The following is a 21,850-nucleotide window of genomic DNA, read 5'->3' as shown; positions in this document are numbered from 1 at the left end:
TTACCCTTGCCCTTGTTGAATTTAATCAAGTTTCTCCCCACCCAACTCTCCAGCCTGTCCAGGTCTCTCTGAATGGCAGCACAGCCTTCTGGTGTGTCAGCCACTCTTCCCAGTTCAGTGTCATCAGCAAACTTGCTGAGGGCACACTCTGTTCCCTCATTCAGGTCGTTGATGAAAATATTGAATAGTACTGGTCCCAGTACCGACCCCTGAGGGACTCCACTAGTCACAAACTCAAACCGTTAAACTTGAGCCACAAGTACAAAAGCTTTTGACTACAAATTCAGCATTGATGTTTGCTTCAATTAAATGATTTTCATTCAAATTCCTGTTTGTAAATCCAGTCATCAGGATCTTTATGGGAAAGAATTAAAAGAGTACAGCTGAAACAAATTGATAAAGACTGAAAAAATATTTATGGTCAAGACAGATTTTTAGTTCAGATTAGCTAAAGTGTCTGTATTTCTGCAGATTAAGGAGGGGCTAATACTCTTAATCTGGATCATGATTCAATTGGAAAAGTTCAAAAAAGTTTAGAAAATATGGAACAAGATACCTGGACCCAGATAATTCTGGATACTACAAAGTTTTTGTTAGATTGTGTCTAATCTATATGCTTTAAGATGTTCTAGGAAGCGTGCCTTGAAATGCTACATAAAGTCACACTGCTTTTACCCAGTAAAACAGGTTGCCTGCCAGCCTTGGGTACCAGGTGCACAGAGGCTGAAAGGAAGACAGCTTCAGGGAAATGAAAATTCTAGAAACATCATAGAATCATAGAATCATAGAATCCTAGGGGTTGGAAGGGACCTCGAAAGATCATCTAGTCCAACCCCCCTGCCAGAGCATAATTAGACAGTGCTGAAAAAATACTATTTCATAAACAAAAATCCAATGTGACACTAACTGGAAAAAAGTTTAATGTGTGGTGGAAAACCTGGGCTATTTATGAGGCATTATTATTAAGATGGGAGAAACTGATAGAGATTTTAATTTTCTGGTATGCTAGAGGCATTCTTACCTTATATTCACTTACCCTTCTCTAGTCAGAGTAAGACAGGGAAACTAATGACATTTGCAGTAGTTCTGCCCATGGCATTGAGGTAAGTTCTATGTTGTAAATTAGATCTAGGAGTCGAATTTGACAGCTACTTGCCCACTCAATCATATCACTAGAATCTATGACTTCTGATCAGCTGTAATAGAATGAGTCTGCAAAACGTTCATCTCTTTCATGCATCAGTGACCTTCTCTTTAAACCTTGTCTCTTAAGTTTCTGTGATCTGGGATCACTGTGGTGCAAAATGTGCAATATGTGCTCTTGGACAGGTTCAGCGCCCAGTTTGTCATGATTTTGATCTTGCTTAGGAGAAAAACAGCTTGTCCTAGTTGGAGGCAGCTAACTTTTTTAACTTGTAGCATATTTTATCTTGATACCACAATGTTATTATTTGTGAAGCAGCTATTTTAGATTCAGAATTTAAAAACTGTAGAGTGTTCATTGTATCTTTTTGCAAAAGCTACAAATCCGTAATCCATCTGAAGTACGCTCTATCTGAAATATTGACACAGAAAACATTTCACAAACACACTCCCCTGAAGAGTGCCTCCACAGCCCCGTGTTCCATTACCAGACAAAAAAAGAGGACAGTGCTCAAAGGGCAAACAAGCAACTCTCTAGGAGCATTTATTTGGAGAAGGGGTTCTCTGCATATATAATGTTAGGATCCTACTCCATAAAACTATTACTACAGGACAACGAAGAACAGTAAACGTAGCAGTGATATGTACAGGGATTTAAAATTGTATAGAGTCCAGGTAATATTTTATCAAAGTTAAAGCAACAAGGAAAGCTGGAAGTTCTTTCGCTGACAAGCTGGGTCATGCCTTATTTTAAAGGGCTGGCATACAAGTTTGCAGATGGGTTTCTTTTTTGTTTGTCATCTGATTTGTTTCAGCAAAGACTTACAATGCAATGGAATAAATAATTATAAGCAAAATTTTCAATACTATGGTTCAAGGGACATCTGGCTTCACACACTTCCACTTACTGGTGATGGAGTATTTTAAAAGGTTGAATTTTAATTGAACAATGAACAAAATTTAATGATGTTGCATTCAGCTACAGTTACCCACAGAACGTGGTATCTTGACATTGCAATGGCAACACTTAGTCATTTGGTTTAAAAGGCACTTGGAAATATGAGGCCATATTTCAAAATTTAGTCTTGCAGGTAATCCTCCAAAGCACTGCTTCTGATCTTGCTCTATGGCAGCAAAGGCAGGCATACTATCAATCTATCTAGTAAATATATTTCCATAATATACCTTCTGGGTTCCTTTGTTTTGATTACATCAGTTTTATGTTGCTTTTCACTAACTTTAGTAGCTGAGCACCTATGTACTTGTACAGTGGCTCTTTTAATATCTCTGAACTTGCAATAATGTTATATGACTTATTCAGGCTTTTGTTTTAATTGATGTAAATCACATCTATTGTGTAAGTGTTCTGGACTTAAAAATATTGTGAGCATCTACTGGTGATCCCTTCATATGTGCTGAGATATAAAAGTACTTTTCCTTGGATGAATATGACAGTCTAAGCAGATCATTAGTGTGAACGATTCTCTCTTCCTTAGCCTTCTTCCTCCCCTCCCCACAGTGTCAATCACCATAAGAAATAGAGGATTTTAGCCATTCATTTGTAATAATTAGTCCTTTTGCAGCAGAGAACAGCTGGTCTTTCTGTTTTGTTCATTCCAAGTTTCCATCTTGATTTAGGGAAGCAGCTGGATCATTCCAGTTCTCATTTGTGGAAACCTTCTTTCTTACCAGTGTGCACTGCTTTGCTGCTCTGCTTGTGTTCAGCATATTAGGATAAGGGTGTTCAATGAATTCTCAGTGTTTCTTTGACTCTCCTTAAAGTGTAAAAATGAAGCACTGGGCTGTCTTATTTTTAGTTGTTTAGTCCTTTGGTCCACGAATCTGGGATTGTCTCCAAGATTCTATTTTTTCTTAGCAATCCAGATGTGTTTTTTGTATACTTTGTAGAATTCCATTATAATTTTATTCCTAAATCAAAGAGAAATTAAGGAGAGATCAGTTCTTTTTATATATCTGTATTTGACTCGATCATTAGCTATACAGCCTTAATTTGCAAGGTATTGTGGATACACAATATTGTATGTTTGAGGCAATCCTGGAGACCATTCTCACGGAAAGTTCCCACTGATGGCAATAGGAGTTTTGTCTCATTAAAAATTTCATTATTTGGCTCTTTGTTTTCAGAATGGGAATTATCTTTTTCTACTCTGAGCACTCATTTGGCCTCAAAGTACCTTGGCTCACATGGTTTTCAATAAGAGTCTGGCAGCTGTACTGGCAACATTCCAGCATTGTGGGATTCATATTTATCCCTGCATGGACATTTCATCACCTTCAAGTCATCACAACTGTTTCTAACTTATTGTCCTAAGTGTAGAACTCTTCCCATTTTCAGGCAAAGACTTGGTTCTGAATCACACTTCTGAGAGCAGAGTAGAGTTGTTCCTTTACATCCACGTATATAGGACCAGGATCAAGTATCTCTAGATTAGTGCTGTAAATAATTGTTTCATGCAGTATATTCACAAAAAGGAGATAAAGATACATGCATTACAGGAGGTGCTGTGGTCTTTTCAGTCAAGGGTAAGATGACTTGGCAGATTCGTTGAAGACACATCAACTAATTTTTTAATCCAGATGTTGATGTATGAAATGCAGTTCGAAAGACATTGATGTGCCTTGCTAGGAAAATCAAACATTACTTGATCAAACTCAAACAGAACATGCACTCAAAGCAAAATTATCAATAGCAAAAAAGTGAATTCAGGTACTATGGCATTTGATTTTCTCATCCTGTGTTCTCCGAGCCAGACACATAGTGCAGGCACACAAACACAGCACAATGGCCTCATCCTGCTCCTCTCCCTGGCTGAGCAGGCTGGAGGTCTGCAAGTGAGAATATACACATGCACATATGTACATGGTGGGTCTCTCCAGTAGCTGGGCTCACTCAGCCTGCCCAGAAGCTGTCCCTGGTCTCTCTGGCTGGGACTCCCGTGGTCCCTCTAATAGCCAACTCAGCTATGGTTTTACCCTTAGAGACTGGCACTTCCTTGGCTCCCAGGCAATTCACCTACTTGCCAGCTACTGCAGCTTGAACTCTGCTAGCACTTGCATACTCAGTCTCACACCTGCACTTGTTCCAGTTGCTGGTGGCAAGACCCCCATAGAGCCCAGCAAGCTATTGATTTGTTACCAGCCCTTTTTATCCCCTTATCCCTCTATTTTTCCATACCTGTTCCTCCTCAAGTGACATAGAACTCTCCCTTTCCCACCTTTGGTTCCTCTCTTAAGCATCCCATAGTAAGACCTATGTAATCCCTAATTACTCTTCCCCTGCATCCTATAATGTATCCCATATTTCTGGGCAGAGATTGCTCTAGTCCAAAAGTGCTTTTGAATTGTCTTGATGGCCTGAATCATGAATAAGTGATCATAACTTTTAAAAATCATTTTAAAAAATATTAATCACACATTTGGGTTTTTTGTTTTAGTATTTCATTGGGTTTTTTTCACTTTTTCAGGAGCATCCCAGACCAGAGTATGAAACCAAACTGCTGCAGAAGAAGCTGACAAATAAAAAAATTACAAATGAACATTCAAATGAAGTAAGATACAACTTACTCTTTTTACTTATATTTGATTTGTGTTTTATTATATTGAGATGATCTTTTTCTCTGTATCTGATGTATAGTTTGGAAAAGACACGTGATCAGCCTTGTAAGCTGCTTGCCAGGGGTTTGGTGTTGTGCAGCCCTGCAGTGCCATTGAGAGGCTTTGAGGTCATCACTTTCTTAGCACTAAGTAAATAAATTTGAATAGATACATGGTTGACAGGTGGTTCAGGATCAGATTTGTAGAGTGATGAATTATTAGCAAGATAATAATCACAGGAATTCTCATAGGAATGACATAGAATGTCACTATTTTGTGGACAAGAAGCAGCTTTTTGTATGCTGATTGGATTTGCACAGGTAAGCTTGGCATCCTCAGGCGTGTCGCAGATCCGCAGTTGGGCAGGTTGGATAGCATCTCCTGAATAACTGGAAAAATAATAATTGGAATATGTTTTTAGACTGAAGTGGGTTTAGGCTTTCTCTGACTGTTTCAAACTTAAAACCAAGTGTTTTTTCCCCCAGTTCCCTCTTGTAAAATACTGATTGATGTCTGTTTCCCAAGCACTTCTAAGTCCCGGTAGATTTTGTCCATTGGGCTTGGCTAACCAATGCTTATTCCCTGTGTACCACACATGCCAGCAAAGCCAAAGAATTCCAAAACAGTGTCCAGTTTCCAGGTAGAACGAAGAAGATTGCTTAGCGTAAGCACTGAGAACCAGTATCTGAAGTGGAGAAAACCCCAATTTCCAGGTTTGGTCCAACAAAGTTAGCCTTGCAGCTTATGAAAGAACTTCACTATCCCTTTCTTCTGCCAATCACCATCAAGATTTTGAAGTGTTTCCAGCGAGCCTTTCATCTCAGTGACATTGCCTTTCACCTGTTGGGCCCACCCAAACTCCACAAAAGACAGCTGAAAGATTCTCAAATACTTCAATGGGTGTTGGATCTTGTGGCACTCTGATATAGTGCTAGGGAGAGATCTTCCCTTACACATTAAGTAGCTTACTAAGCCTTCCAAGTGAAGGTTAAAACTGTAAAAGACTAACTTAAATTGATACCTGGAAATAAGTCAGTGATTGATGCTGTATAACATTAGACTTTTGTAGTCATGAGGCAGTGTTAGATGATTAGCTTGCTTACATGAGACAGAGAAATCACAGCAGAAATTAATTAATGGTAAAAGAAAGCAATGAAAATGAGGAATAGTGTAAAGATGCAGCGCTATAAAAATGTGAAAAACTTTTTCAGACTTCAGGAAAGGAAAGGCTTTCCTGGAATATTTTTCTGCAATTACTCTCCGTGTCAATGTAGATGGAAAAATAGCACTCAGAAAATATTTGCTTCAAGTTTTTTGGGCATCATTTGTGCAATGTACTGACAGGAGAAAAAAGCCTATTTTGGAAACTGATTTAAGTATTTTAAGCTGCAAAACTGGACAAAAAATATTTAGTCATATTTAATTCTGAAGTAATTTTGAAAAAAGCAATTTTTAGTTCTTGGGTCATTTTTTTTTAATTTTCCCAGAGTCATCTTAATCCCTTTCCTAAACTTGATTAAAAAATAAAATACCTTGTCATTTGCTATCAAATAGTTACTCGTAGGGAGCAGTTTTTCATAGGGCAAAACATTTTCTTTGGGTTGATTAAGGTAAGCTTCTAAAAAATGCATTCATCCTGCAGCTTACTAACTACCATGCCTCTCCAAATTGCTGAAATACATTCCAGGCTTCTGAGCAGTTTCCCATCATTCAACATTTGGCTTGCTAATCCTGTTGTAATAACTTTTTTGATTTCCCTCAAATTCTTTCCAGCAAACATGGCATTAGTCTGGGTTTGGAAGATGTGTTGCTCAGTGATTTGTACCTCAACATCTTAAGATAATTTAAGGACAAGAGATTTTTGTGTGAGACCTGCTGAAGAGGAAAAAGGCTAGTGCTTTAACTGAGCTGTTATGTTTAATGTAGCTGTGAAAACTAACCATTACATTTTGCTTTGGAAGATCCTGACCAGTTAGACATTAAAAGTGATGAGTATTTAAGACTGCATTAGTTCTTCTGCCCAAGTTTTAGAGGTTTTAATCTTTTTACTCCCTCAAATGGCTGTCTGTTACACTCGTTGCAAGACCATTAGCTCAGGAGATTTTGCATGGCAGGTTAATATTAAGGCACAGGTTTCTGTGAGGTCTCTAGCTTAGTACTTCTGTCTTATTGGGTGGAAGCCAGGGTACTGGACTTTGTCACATTAATAGTGCAGATCTCATGTCTGGACCTGGATCAAAGTAGAGGTCTCTCTGTAGTTATTCAGTCCTCCTAATTTCTTGGTTTTGTATGAATGCACAGATGCCTGTGAGGTCTCAGTCTCATTATATCATGGTTGACAGTCTAATGTCATGGCATAAGTCTCTGTGAAGTTCTCACCATCATATTTTTAGCTAACTAGTGTAATTTAAGTGCATATATTTTGGGTATAGCTGGTCAGCAACTGTAGTCTGCTGTGTTGATATCAAAGGACAGGCTCTGGCAACAGTGCCTAAAACTTCTCATTACTTATCTAATATGAAGTCAGAAGTCTCCAGTTCAGCAGCTGTGGCTTTTTGGGATAGAAATTATGCCAAAGCTGGGGCTATTGTGAGAATACTGATTTAGAGCTTACTTAAAGGCATATATTTCTATAAAATTACTGGCCTGTTTCCAGTATGCTAACTCCTCTGTTACGGTGAGGATGTGACTAGTTTTATGGCAAGGATCTGAGCTTTTATGTGGAAAGCTCTGTGTACAATGCAATTTTTTTTTCTTGCCTTACTCCAAGAAGGAGTCTCTGTGAAGTTAACTGGGTTATTTTTTAAATGAACGGGTAAGAGTTTAGTTATGGGCTGGTTTTGTGATCACAGAAAAAAAAAATGACACCACTTGCATGCTCTCCTAAATGACAACTTGGGAATACCTGTGAAGAGGAAAGCTACTTCAACATTCAGGTTTCCCTGTCTGCTGTTGAAGTCATTAACTTTAATGAGTGTGGAAGATGCTAAGCACCTGTTAGGCCCAGTAAACATATGAGTCATTCTAACCAGGGTACAAATTCCAAATCAGCTTGATGAGACTGGCAATAAAAAGTATTACAGATCTAATGTATTAGGTGCCCAATGGGATTTGTGTTACAGAATATAGCTTTCATACAAATGCTACTTAGGGTATTTATGCTACTGTAATAAACACAGAACAGAATTTCAGCCTGCATCAACCTGTGTGGTTCAGGCTGTTTTAATATATATTTTATTGGGTATTTTGAGAGTGGGAAAGAAACTGTGAGGTCTCAGAGCACTTCACAAAAGATTGGTGTGAAGTTACTCTTCCAAGAACACCCTGAGGTTCTAATGTATCTGAAGAGAATTAATTTAAAGGTAGAGGAGTTGAAATATTTACACAATGCCTCAGGTTAGATAGAAAATGTATAAACATAGTCTTTATAAATTGTGACATTCACTTAGAAAATTGAATGCAGTTCTGAGGGACTAATTCTGGAAACCTGCAGTGACCTGACTTATAATCAGCAATCAATATTTGATTCTTTGTGGTCACATACGGGTCTCTGACATTGAGCTTCTTGATTGTTGTACATTAAAAGGCTTCTTTGTCCGTGTAGCAGAGCTGAACTCTCATGTGTGCATGCATGAATGCATGTGCCTGATAATATAGTAATGCAAATATGGCAGATGCAATTGTTGTAAAGCAATTAATATTATTTTTTTTGGTTCTTGTTTAATAGACTGTAACATTGAAGATGGGGATAGAAATATTTAATGAATAAAGTTCCTGTAGCTGCAGAATGTTAACTAAGGAAGGTGTGGGTTATTTGTAATCTTCTGATAAGTTGTTCCTCTCTCTGTGCAATGTATCTCAATGGAAACACATGTAAGTCAGGAAATGAAAATTGGTCTCATGCCTGAAAACCTGCAGATGGAGCTGGGTTCAACTCTCACTGGAGCTGATGGAAAGAAAGCCTTCCAGGCATTTCTGGGAGAGATGGATCAGGCCCTCATTTTCATTAAATGTCCAGCTGATCTGGCAAACATGATGCAGCATCATATATATTCTTATCTTTCTTATTTGGCAGGAAACTGAATAACTCATTTTACATATTTCTCAAGGAAAACTTTCTTTATAGAAAAAAACAACCGGACTGTCTTTTGGCTCATGTCCTTACTTGGAGCAAACCCTGGGAGTAATAAAATCTGGCATTCTATCTTGCCTTTAATTCATCTTAAATACGAAAGTGACAGAATAAATTATTTAAATTGTTAATTCGGTGGGTAATTGAACCAAAAAAAAAGGAAATATTCGTTTTCAAACCATTGTTTCAGTTAATAACTAAATGAAAGCAAGCTGGTTCAAAGAGGAAGGCCTATAGTGTGAGGATGATACAGGTAAATATAAAGCAGAATTGTACATTGCTGATGAGTAATATATTTGTGTGTGCATATATATATATATATAATTGTCAGCACTGGAAAACATAAAATAGGAATTATTGCTACTAGTTTGTTCCTTACTCAGTGTCACGTAAGCAAATCTCCCATAAGGCCTAAGGAACACTTCAGAAGTTGGAGTCCATCTCATTATTAAGCAAGTCCTTTGTAAGATTAACGAAAAAAAAAATAAATCTTGATGTACTAGCTGCAACTCTGTAGAAGAAACACAAATAACTGGTTGTAAATGCTAATATGGACAAGCAGAACTGCAAAAGAACTGTGAATAAATCCAGAGTTCCTTAGTCACCAATATTGAGAAAATATTTTTTAGCATTTGTTGGACCTTGTTATTAATGTAGTAAACCCACCAGTTTTGAACCAGTACTTCTTAAATGGGCCAATGTCTTTCCAGCCTCTTTCATTTCTTTACTTTGACAAATAACTTCCCTTTCCAAGCATATGGAATAGTAAGAGGAGTTTGCAAAAACTCACTATTGACATGGTCTCTCAGTGTGTTCCTATTCAGATGTGTGGGTTCTTTGATCATGGGGTACATGATGTGCATTCAAACCTCTTTGCTGTTGTTGTAGAGGAATTTGGTTATCTGTGTATGGATTGGTGTAAAAAACAGAGCTAAAAATGTCCCACTTGCTCCCTATGTCTTGGAAAATCTGAGGCCATCCAACTTGTATTTTGCTGAAGTTGAGGCAAATACCATTGACAAGTCTCCTCTTGTCTGCAAATCTAGACATTTTCTCACAGAAAGCCATCAGGTTGGTGTGGGGTGATTCACCCTTGGTAAATCCTGTTGACTGCTCACAATCACCTTCTTCTTATGTGCTCATAAATGGGTTTCAAAACCACTTTCCAAGGAACCAAGCTGAGACTGATTCCTTGATTATCCTTGATTATCCCTTTGTCATTTATTTGAAGATGGATAAGGAATTGTTCCTTCTCCAGTTGTCAGGGCCCTTCCCTCATGTCAGTGTCCTTACAGAGATGAGAGAGATCAATCTTGCAGTAACAGCAGCCTACTCCTCTAGCTTCCATTCCTCTTCTTCAAAGTTACAGGTAAGTGAAATCACTGCTTATCTTTCCTAAAGGCAGATAAATCATTGCTTTGTCTAGGCATCAAAATCGTGTTTAAGAATACTGGATGCTTTTTTATTCAAGTGCTGGAGACCAAATAGTGAAGATTATAGCCAGGATTTTCAGAAAAATGTATCTAATGCTCATGAGACTCTTTCTGCCAAAATAAGAATTAGTGGTCTTTTTCAGAAGAGAACTTTGAACCTAGAAAGAAGAGAAAGTAGGCTGCTGCTTGTTGGTCTTCTTTGTGTTACTTATTAAGAAGCTGGCTCAAGGAAGCACTCTTTCTAGGGCTATACTACAGCTTGCTTTGTTTAATCCTGTGACTTGGACTTAAGCATGTGATTAAAGTTAAGCACTTGCCTCAAGCACCCTGAATACAGATACAATTAAGTGCTTTTTGACCACTGAGGGAGTCTAAGCTGCTTACTGACAACGTTAAAGATGATGCAGGTCTCTTTTCCATGAAACTGAATGGAAAGACTCCTTCCTACAGGTTTTGTTCATCAGCACTTGGAATTAGTAGGAGTTCTGCCTGGATAAGTAATAAAGTATTAGTCCTTTCGTCTGCAGTTACTGCAGGTGACTTACTATCACGTTGTACCCAGTCAAAGAGTATAATAACAGGTTAGAGGATTACAACAAAGTCTCAGGTTGAAAAATAAATCTCCAGAAGTCTGCTGGGTTTTAATTTAATACAGATACTTGAACTTAAGAAGTTTCCCTTTCCTGTGTGCTGGTGACAAACTCCTGTATCTTGGAGTATTTTTTTTTACCTTCTGCTGAGCATATTTATAGGGTTTCATGATTTTAATCTCCAAGGTCAAAACAGAAGCCCAGATTTGGGACAAAATTTACACAAATTGGCTGTGGAATCAACAGCCACTTAAGCTAGTTGCCAAGAATTTTTTATTTCATGCATACTACAATCCTGACTGCAATTTTAAAGAAATAAACTGTATTTATATTCAATTCCTTTGGGCATCCATCCCATGAAGATTGAAATTCCACATACTCCCAGCTTAAGAGCTGAAGAAGTCAGCTTGAACTGCTCAGCTTTTGCAGGTATTACCATTAGTGCTTGCAAATCTGCTCATTTTCATGATACACTTAATTTAGGGGTAAGATGGCATTGAGTTGGAAAGTTCCTTCACATCATGGTATTTCATGTAATAGATGAACTCGAATTTTTACCAGGTTATTCAAGTCAACTGTTTTTGCTGCTGATGTCACCTGGGTATTGTACAACTGAATTTGGTGAGAGTCAGCTTTAAACTGAAGGACCTGGGGGGAGGGATCCAAAATGGCAATGAGCACTCCACCATCACCATTACATCCAATTGGGGAACAAACCAGGCCAACCAGAGTAGTGTAAAATGTGCCTCAGCTGTCTCCTGAAATGAGAACCAAAAGATCAGCCACCTGACGTGTATGCACACAAATGCAGGCAGTCTGGGAAATAAACAGGAGGAGCTGGAGCTCCGTGCCTAGTCAGGTATTTATGATATCATGGGAATATCTGAAACATGGTGGGATGATTCACACGACTGGAGAAGCGTGATAGATGCTATAGGCTGCTCCATAAAGACAGGCAGGGGAGAAGAGGTTGAGGAGTCAGGCTCTATTTTAAGGAAAACTTTGAATGTATAGAAGTCAGCTATGGTAATTGTGGTAGCCCTATTGAATGCCTCTGGGTCAAAATCAGAGGGGTTGTTTCCAAGGGAGACCTTAAAATAAGCATCTGTTACTGACGACCAAACCAAGATGAAGTGACCAAGGAAGTGATGCTCAGGCAAGCTTTGGGTCAACAAAACAAGGTCCTTATGGGAGACCTTAACTACCCAGACATTTGCCAGAAGAGCAACACTGCAGCTCACCTGATGTCTGTCAAGTTCCTGGAACGTGTAGAAGGCTGCTTCCTCACACTAATGCCAACCAGGAATGGGGCACAGCTGGACTTACTACTCACTAACCAAGAGAACCTGCTCTGCTCTGTAGTATTTTGGTTAGTGACACTTAGCTGCAGTGACCGCAGTGACCACAATGTTGTGGAGTTTGGGGTGCTGCTGAGCATGATGAAGCTGAATTCAAAACCAAGGGTTTTAGATTTTACAGGAGCAAACTTCAGCTCGTTCAGGGCTCAGTTGGAGGGGATCCCGTGGGAAGCTTCCATGGAGGGTAAAGGAGCTAGTGAGTGCTGGAAGTTTTTCAAGAACACTCGCCTAGAAAAGCAAAACCAGCTTTCCCCTCTAAAGGCAAGGGAAGTAGGCTGAGCAAGAGACCCCCTTGGGCTTCTGGGTCTGCTCAGAACCAAAAGGGAAATGTACCAGAGGTGGAAAAGTGGAACATTACCAGTTGAAAATTACATGGGCATTGCCAGGGTGTGCAGAGATGCAAAAACTCAGTTTGAGCTGAAATTGGTCAGAGATGTCAAAAACTTCAAGAAAGGGTTCTTCAGATACATTAACAACAACCAGAAAAAGAGGAATAATATTGGCCCACTATTAAACAGGAAAGGTGAACCAGTCCCTAACAATCCTGAAAAGGCAGAGGTCCTCAACACTTTCTTCACCTCTGTCTTTACCAGTGCTGTTGAGTCCCAGGCCATAGGAACAGAAGTCCAGGTTGATGCAGACACTGACCTGCCATCAGTAAAGGATGAGCTGGTGTGTCAACTATTTATTAATACATGATGCCAGATTTGTTGCTTCTTGTAATCTCAATTGTTCATGAAGTGAAAATGTAAAGCTTGTTTGGATCCACGGACTGATTTAACAACTTCCAGTGGCATACTCCAACTGTAGCCTCAGAAATTGGTGCATAGCTAATGATATAAATAAATATGGAATATTGTCTTTTTAAACAATGAAAAGAAATCTCTTGTGCATCTTCCCTTCTGTAAAGGAGTCTACTGAAAGATGATTGAGTGGCATATATGTGCCTCTAGCTGTTCCTCTGTAGGTAAGGATAACTGTTCAAAATTCAACGGTCCACATGATTTTATTCTAATCTTAAAGTTCCATGAAATCAAATTCGAAAATCAAAGGAGGATGTTACAAAGGTTTTATGATGTCTGATGCCAGAGTGCAAGAACAGTTTTAAAGTCTACTGCTACCTTTTGCCCAACTGCCAAATTTAGCTAAAAACTTACATTTAAAATCAATCTCAGGTTTAAATGCCACCTTACTAGCATGGAAGTCTGTGTAATCCCTTCCCCCCTAACCCATCTCTCTCCCAAACAACAGTGAAGATAATCCTGAAGGGTTTAAAATGGAGAGGTCCTTTCTACATCAGTCTGGAATCTTTCCTTACACGTGGTGATGGTGCAGATCCCCCAGCTCACTCAGCTACGTTGAAATGGAAACTCGAGCCAACATTGTTCTTGCTTTAGGGTGCAGTGGGTACAACACTCTTGTTGTTTCAATAGCAAGTGCAGTGAGTTGAAATAATTAGGTACCTTCTAGTCCTAGTGCAAATACAGTGATTTGGGATGACTGGGCCCTCCCTAACCACACCTGGAACTCTGTTGTTTGCAAAATGTACCTGAGAGCTCTCCTGCTCTGAAAATTGCCAAACTTGACCTAATTCGAATTCTGGCCATCATGGAAAAATACTAATAATTTGATTTGATTGATCATTCTTGTTACTATATAAATACTGGTTCTGAAAGGGAGGCCCTTTGGAGCTCCCTGGCATTACCCTGCTCTGTGACCCCACATCTCGTGTGCCTCAATAAGGAAGTTGCAAAATGCCCCTGATTCATCCACAGAATCAAATTACAACAACCTAATTTAATTTTACTTTCCCCCTATATTTAAGAGAAGTGGCCAGCTGCTTACTCTTCCCAATCAGATGAACCCATGTTGTACCCACTGGACTTGTAACTAAAGCAAGAACAGTGTTGGCTGGTGTTCACATTTGCAACATGGCTCAGTGAACAGAGAGACCTGAGACCTTCCACTCCCTTCTGTGATACCCATAGGCACCAGTTGCCATCTTAACATAACATATTACAGTGGCTTTAAGAAAGCATAGACAACTTAGTGGACAAATTGTTGGCCTCTGTTTGCTTTCTTTTGGACCAGTATTTCCTGTTCTGTTCTTGATTTTCTTATTGACATTAATTGCCTAGAAAATGGAATCATAGAATGGTTTGGGTTGGAAGGCACCTTAAAGATCATTCAGTTTCAACCCCCCTACATGGGGATGGGGTGGTGTTGGAGGGACAGCTCTCACTAGATCATGTTGCTCAAAGTCCTGTCCAGTCTAGCCTTGAACACTTCCAGGGATAGGGCATCCACAGCTTCCCTGGGCAACCTGGTCCAGTGTCACACTACCCGCACAGTGAGTGTCTTCCTAATGTGAAACGTAAGTCTACCCACTTCCAGTTTAAAGCCATTACCTCTTGTCCTGTCACTACATGCCCTTGTAAAAGGTGCCTCCCCAGCTTTCCTGTGCACTCCTTTCAGGTACTGGAAGGCAGCTATAAAGTCTCCCCAGAGCTTTCTCTTCTCCAGGCTGAACAACCCCAACTCTGTCAGCCCTCTAATCATCTTTGTGTCTCCAAGAGCACCATGTCCTTCCTGGGTTGAGGGCTCCAGAACCAGACACAGTACTCCAGGTGGGGTCTCGTGAGAGGAGAGGGGGAGAATCACATCCCTCGACCTGCTGGCTGCTCTTCTTCTGATGCAGCCCAGGACACAGCTGGCTTATTGTGTTTACTTACAATTGTCTGAAGGATACCTTTCAAACACTGTGCAAACCATCATTCCTCATATAGAACCATAGAATTGTTTTCATTGGAAAAGACCTTGAAGATCATCAAGTCCAACTGTTAAACCAGGACACTGCCAAGTCCTCCACTAAACCATGTCCCTAAGCACCACATCTACATATCTTTTAAATACTCAACTACTTCCCTGAACAGTGTGTTCTCGTGCCTGACAACCCCTTCAGTAAAGAATTTTTTCCTAATACGCAATCTACACCTCTGGCACAACTTGAGGCCATTTCCTCTTGCCCTATCACTTGTTACACTCTGGTATGTCCCCTTTCAGGTAGTTGTAGAGAGTGATAATGTCTCCCCTCAACCACCTTTTCTCCACACTAAACAAGCTGTTCCCATAGCTGCTCTTCATGAGATTGTTCTCCAAACTTTTGGAAAGCTTACAGGATTGCCTGTGAAAGAGATGGGATTAGAATTCAGGCCATGTCCACTTGGGCTTTTCTAATTTATTCCTGTGATCCCTTTTTCACTGTTTGCGTTTCAGGTAGTGTACCATAGGGCTTCTTTCACTTTATTTCAGTTGTCCTTTTAGATCCTAATATTTCTTTTTTCCCCCTCAATCTACTTTTCCACACAGAACTGCAGCTGAGTTTTTTCTAAGTGTATGGCATGGCTTCATTTTCTTTCTGTGCTTCATCCTTACATGTGTTTAAGTGCACACCTGTTAATTCAACCAGGTGAAACTGTATAAAGTATCAGGCTCTCTAATGGAAAAGTTTAATGCTGAATTTGTCTATGTGAACTTCAACATGTATTTCCTCTCTCTGTGTCCTGAAAGGGACTTGAAGGTGGTATAGTGTTGGGAATAGCTTAGAGTAATAGAGTAATTATGAACAGCTTACAGGACTTAATTGCTATTCATTGAGGAAGGACAAGGCCGAAAGCAATGTAGGCTGAACAGTTCAAAACCCATGGTTGTGTAAGTAGTGAAGAAGTAATAAAATTTGCTGTAGCATTCTCCCACCCCATCTCCTTATCCAATTTTTTTATAAGGAAGAAAAAAAAAATCCTCACAGGTGGTGATGCAGAGAGGAAGACTGCACTGCAAAAAAATTGTTGGTAGCTGATTTTGTCACCAGGCCGTGACGTTTTGACACAGTAGCAGCAGAATAATGTACATATTTTGTCTTGAGTAATAGTGCCAAAACCAAGCTTTGTCCAAGAGCTGTGTTATTGTATGTGACTCTGATGATACAAAACCTACATTTTTTCCTTGTGTGTTCCCTCTTATATCTCTCTCCACACTTTTTTTTTTTTGGTGGGGTGTGGAGTAAGACAGGGTTTTAATGTAGTCACTAGGAATAAATTCTTCCTTTCCATCTTGGATTTACTTTTTAATTGATGAGTTCCTTCATCCCCTCCCATTCTACATCACAAGTCTCTGCCTTACAAGTCATTATACTTGCCTTGAGATCTTATACCTGTACAGAAACATTTACTGAACCTAGTTTTGAAACACCTAGGTGCTTGGTCTTGGTTTAGAATAACTGAAAGGGTAGTAAAACTTACTACAATTTCTCCTGGGTTTGGTGGAAAGACTGTAATTGCAGAACTGGAATGATGACTGCTCATTGAAATCTAAGAATTAAATACAAATTAAATAAAAAACTGATCTGCAAATATATGTTGACATGAAGCAGTGCAGTTGATAGAGAAAGTACACACCACTAGTTGCAAAGAGGAAACACCCTCTGGACCTAAGAGATTCTGTATATGAAATGTAGATATTGGCATTAGTTTGATTAAGCAGAGTGTACACATTATGCTATTTCCTTTGCTTTTGTGTGGAGTACATATTAACTACCCGCTAAAGCTAAGACTATCACTTACTGTCTTCAAAATAAAAACACTAAATTATATCTAGGAGTTGCATAACCTGTACATTGACAAACAAGCAAATCTAAGCTGCAAACAACAAAAAACATATTCAACCTGCTCATAGTAAATATATGTGTATTTCCTCTAGACATTAAATTTCTTTCCAGTGTAGTATTACACAACTGTCACTTTAGCCATTTGTTATAGATGGAATTTCTGATGTTGGGTCTGGTAAGGTTTTATCTGTTCTCAGTACTTTACAGCAGTATAGAACAGTAAGTCTTCAGGCCAGAATTTTCTGTCATGAATTTCTGAATAGAATTTGGAATCTCCAACTTCTGAATGTCCAGTTTTTCAACTTTAGCATACTTTTTGATGTAATCCATTGGACAGGAGAGAAGCCGCTTAAAAATGCATATGCTGAGACTGCTTGTACTCCCTAATTCTTACAAGCATGAAGTCACCTCCACTCTTTCTTTGCCATTGCTGCAACATGACCTGTGTTTGCCATGTGCCTTCCAAAAGTGTGAGACACAACTTTTTCGTTTCACAAGGTTTATAATTACTGCAACCTAGAAAACAGAAGTGAACCTCTAAAATGCAGATCTATCTTGTTCATTGATGACAGATGAAGCTACAGTAGCAATTCCAGTGCAGCTGGAAACGTTTCGAACATTTCAAAAGTGTTTTTAACATTTGACCAAAGTTTTTTGTCCCTAAGGCATCACTGAGTACTGCGACATCTTGGTTCCTCCTGCTCTCCTAGATCCTTGTGTGGCCATTCAGTACCAATAAGTTTCTTAAAATTGTTTGTGTAGGCTTGAATTGTTAAAAACTAACCTCTAATTCTCTGGCAAAGTTTAACAGCAGATTACATCTGCTACTATTGCTGTTTTAAACAAATGTTTAATTCACTTTCATATTTCTTGCAAGTGGCCAAATAAATACTACATTAAAATGCTGTTTTCAAAATCTGTATCTTGTAGAGAGTGACAATTTCAGCATAGTACTGTCTTTAATCTAAGGCTAGATTGTGTAATTATTAGTGACATGTTTTAAGGTTTTCTGATGGGCTTGGAAGCACAAGTCAAACCCTTGCTCTGGAGTAATTCTGAACATACTGCTGCCCCTTGAGTCAGTTATGGCCGGGTTTTGGGGCAATCATTGCAGGAAAACAAAGGTAATGGGAGTGGTATTCAAATGGATTTCAATGCATGTGCAGCTGTGTTGCCTAAGGTGTTAGCTGGGCTGCTGTGATGAGTCACTTTTATTTGTCTAAAGTTTATGGAAGAAGCAGCTATACTAGAATAAGTCAGAGGCAGAAAGGCCTTAGGCGGTCCAATTGTTAGTGGTCCACAGCTGTTCTACCTGATGCTCACCTAAAGGTATGACCAAAAGAGGACAAGACATTAACATAGCTCTGAATTTCATGGTTCCCAGCTGTTAAACAGAGCCATCGGGATTGTGAGAAACTGATAAGGTTGCCAAGGAGAGCTATCATATTTCATGTGATACCTAATGGCAAGATCATTTCAAACGGGAATTGTTCAGCAGGGAAAATTACTATATTGAGGTTAGGAGGCTGCTTTAAATCCCTGGATGGCTTTTAGTGAAAGAATAGGGGGTAGAAATTTCAGGCAAGCAAGATAAAACCCGGTCAGCCAGACAAAACTGAAGGAATGAAGCCTGGCAAACCTACACTGAAAATCTGGAGAGTCCCAAGTTTCTCCAGGTTTCCCGTTTTGCTCCTAGAGCTTTGTACAGTCGCGGTGCTATTCTACATGCAATCAAACTCAATGTGAAACAGCCCTTAAGAGTGGCCCAGTGCAATAATTCAGCAGTATGCAATGAAACTCACTGATGATTATACTCTGTTTCAGTTGAAAAATAGTGGGAGCCCATACAGCATGCCAGAGCATTGCACTACCAAGCCAGCCAAGTGCATTTGCTGCAGTTTTATAAGGAAGAGAAACCTTGAGGCACTACCAGATGCACTGTGCTGATGCTGGTTGAGCCCAGGTATTCAGCAGAGGTGGCTGCTAAGAGATAAGCTCTTCTGGAGGGTGGCACATTCCTCCTACAGTCTCAGAGAGTCTGCATTGGGCCTGTTCTCAGGGAAGGATGCTGCTCATTGATTCACAAGCTTGATGTATAAAACACTAATCACAGCTGTTACGAACGCAGGCCAGAGGATAAACTGAATTAAATGAATTTTAATTTTATACATAGCTATGTTTTCAAAAGGGCTTAGCAGTCAATAGATCCCACTGAGAATAGTAAAAGCTGCTGAGAGTTGAGCACTTTTGAAGATCTGGCCAGCTGTGCCTTTTCAAAAAGCAACTCTAAAGTTTTCTTTTGCAAGAACTGCAAGAATGAGCTCTTTTCAAAAATTTGGACTTGAAAGGCAACAACTGGAGCAGGACCATTCTTAGGGTGCTTTGGACTTCATTTTGGCTGGCCAGTGATTATGGCCTTAGGAGGTAAAGATGTACCCACATCAGTGATAGGCTTCTCAGAGACTCTGGAGAGTTTTGGTTGGGATATTTCCAGGGATGACGTGTCAGCTGTCCTGTGCCTATAGGTATGTGTAATGTTCAAAGCTCATGTGAACAGCCTCAATGTATCCTTTCCAGCCTTATTTCAGTGTTCTGTTATTTCCACTGAGACCATACAAGGATAAATTATGGGATGGAGTGCTTCTTTCTATAGAAGCAAATGGAAGGGGGAAGAAGAATGCTGTCTCTCTGCATTAAATATCTAATAAAAAGAAGAGACAATTATTTAATTTGACAGACAGTTCAGGGAGCACTGTCCGAAGAGCCATTCTTTGACTGTAGATAATATAGGTACTAAGGAGCAAGTACGAGCACTCCACTTCAGCCAGTAGAAATCTATGGGGCCTAGTGTGAGACACTGCTCAGCATTACTAGCCATGTTATCATTTTTCTGTTTGTTTTCACCTCTTGCTTTGAGTGTTTGATGGACAGAATTGCCAAGTGCTCTAAGTAAACAACTGCTTTTAAAAATACCGCCCTGGGATAAATGTCCCCTTTTCAAAATGAGTACTTATTGGTTTGAAAGTAGAGTTAAAGAGAATGCAGCTATGATTAAGCCAGCTGGGGTCCCATGTACATAACTCTGCTGGGACAGAGTGATAAAATAGATTGTCAAGCAGGAGGCAGCTACAGGAAGGAGCACCAAGCTACTAGTGGGGAAGACCTAGGGTTTGCCACACTCCCATATCTTCTCAAACTTGCACTGGGTTGTGTCCTAGGTGGGGATTAAGAATTCAGGAAACATTATGCTATCTAGATGCACATGCTGTCTACTGCAACAGTATGAAAAAAATCTAAGCTATGGGTTGTAAAGCCCCTTACTCCCTGCTTTTCTTCTGTTTGAGATTGTGCACCTCTCAGATCTGCTGAGAATCTGCTGCTGTAGATAACTCAGATAAAGAGAATCCAGATTAAAAAACCCAAACACTTGAGTAGTTCAACTTTTGAGCCTTGAATATCTTGGGTATGTTTGCAGCAAGAATATGTCACATTATAATGGAGTCCTCTGTGTGGATTTGCCTTATTCATGGTTCCTGAGAGTGGGATTTATATTGTCCTTTGTTTTTTAAATGAGTAATGTAAGGAATATTCATTCCCCCTCCCAGCCACTGCACTCTGCTTCTTTTATTCTGTTTTGCTTGAGCCTGGAACCTGGTGCAGAAATGCCTTCTGATGGCAAACTAGCCATGAACTTAGCAGTGCTCCACCATAGCATCAGGTGAAGAAAGAAAACACATAAGCCTGGTTGGCTGATTTTGGCTTTGTTTTTTATTTTTATTATTTTCTCTTGAGGTTATGAGTTGCTACATTTGTATTTTGGTTTGTTTTTTTCATATGCTGACCTCCAGAAGAAACAAGCCAAGCAGGTGCTGGATAACACTTCTAGGATGAAGGAGATATTTTTTTTTTGCATTTTGAAACAATAAAATAAAATCTGCTTGCATTTTGTCCTTGTAGTAAATGAATAAAGAATACTTTACAAAGAGGTAAATCAAACTAACTAGAACTTACAGCAAAACCCAGTGATAACAGCAAGGCCACTCAGCTTCACAATGGCTTGATAAGTCCTTTATTTAACTCCTTACTGTGTTGCCTTACCTCACACTGTTACCTGCACACAGTGTTTCCTCAGATAGGATATTCTGTAAGCATGTTCAAAATGGCCCAATCATCCTAACATCAGAGCAGGGTATGTTTTTTTCTTTCTTTTTTTTTTTTTTTCTTGAACCCATGTAGCTTTTCTCTGGAGTCCAGCTGATCATGATCAGAAATATATCAGACAACCCAGTGAAGAGACAGGAAGGTGCTGGTTTCTAAATTGTTTTCTGTATTTTTAATTATGAAATTATTTACATATGGAAAAGGTTGGATAGTTCTGGCCTGAGGATTACTCCTCACTTTCTTTAAATATAAATGATGCTTTAGAATATTATTTAGCTGTATAAGGGTAGGTAACTGTAGTTTGGCAAGATTTCTCAATGAAAATTTCGTAAATTCTTTTTTGTTCCTGAAAATAAAAGGTCAGGTTTTTTTAAGCAACAGCACAATGAGACATTTTTCTCTACAAGGAACTGTGGTAACAGCATGAAAAGTTTAGTATAATCCACAGCCTGATGCCAAGCATCACATCTTTGTAAAAGGTCAAAACAGCCTAAGGATTGGGCATGCCTTCAAAAGAAGTGTAGACAGGATCAGGAGATAACATAGTCTGATGCTCTGGAAAAGGGAAAGAATGCTGTCTAAATGCAGGAAAAACAGAATTATTATACCATTCCAGGTATCCATTGCACAATGTTGTTTTGTTTTTTTTTGTCACAAAATGACAGTATTATCTAAGGCAAATTTTGGGGAAAGCAAAGATTAAATGGAAAGAGAACTTGCTGTTTGTAATGAACCAGTAGCTAACAAATCTA

At 39.3% G+C, this 21,850-nt stretch overlaps 1 protein-coding gene across 2 annotated transcripts in view; it reads left to right on the top strand.

Moving 5' to 3' along the window:
- The window catches only part of ANO2 (anoctamin 2), a 171,077-nt gene that overhangs the window by 82,639 nt on the left and 66,588 nt on the right, over positions 1-21,850 (top strand). Inside the window, exons 12-13 of one of the 2 annotated variants that reach the window (XM_051625894.1) lie at positions 4,629-4,712; positions 17,201-17,225. In XM_051625894.1, the coding sequence (XP_051481854.1) occupies positions 4,629-4,712; positions 17,201-17,225 (109 nt within the window). The remainder of the gene's footprint in view (positions 1-4,628; positions 4,713-17,200; positions 17,226-21,850) is intronic. The other variant, XM_051625885.1, reaches the window with a different exon arrangement.

This window comes from Apus apus, chromosome 1, assembly GCF_020740795.1.
Source record: "Apus apus isolate bApuApu2 chromosome 1, bApuApu2.pri.cur, whole genome shotgun sequence".
In the NCBI taxonomy this organism is placed as follows: domain Eukaryota; kingdom Metazoa; phylum Chordata; class Aves; order Apodiformes; family Apodidae; genus Apus; species Apus apus.
This window is presented reverse-complemented; position numbering and strand designations above follow the sequence as displayed.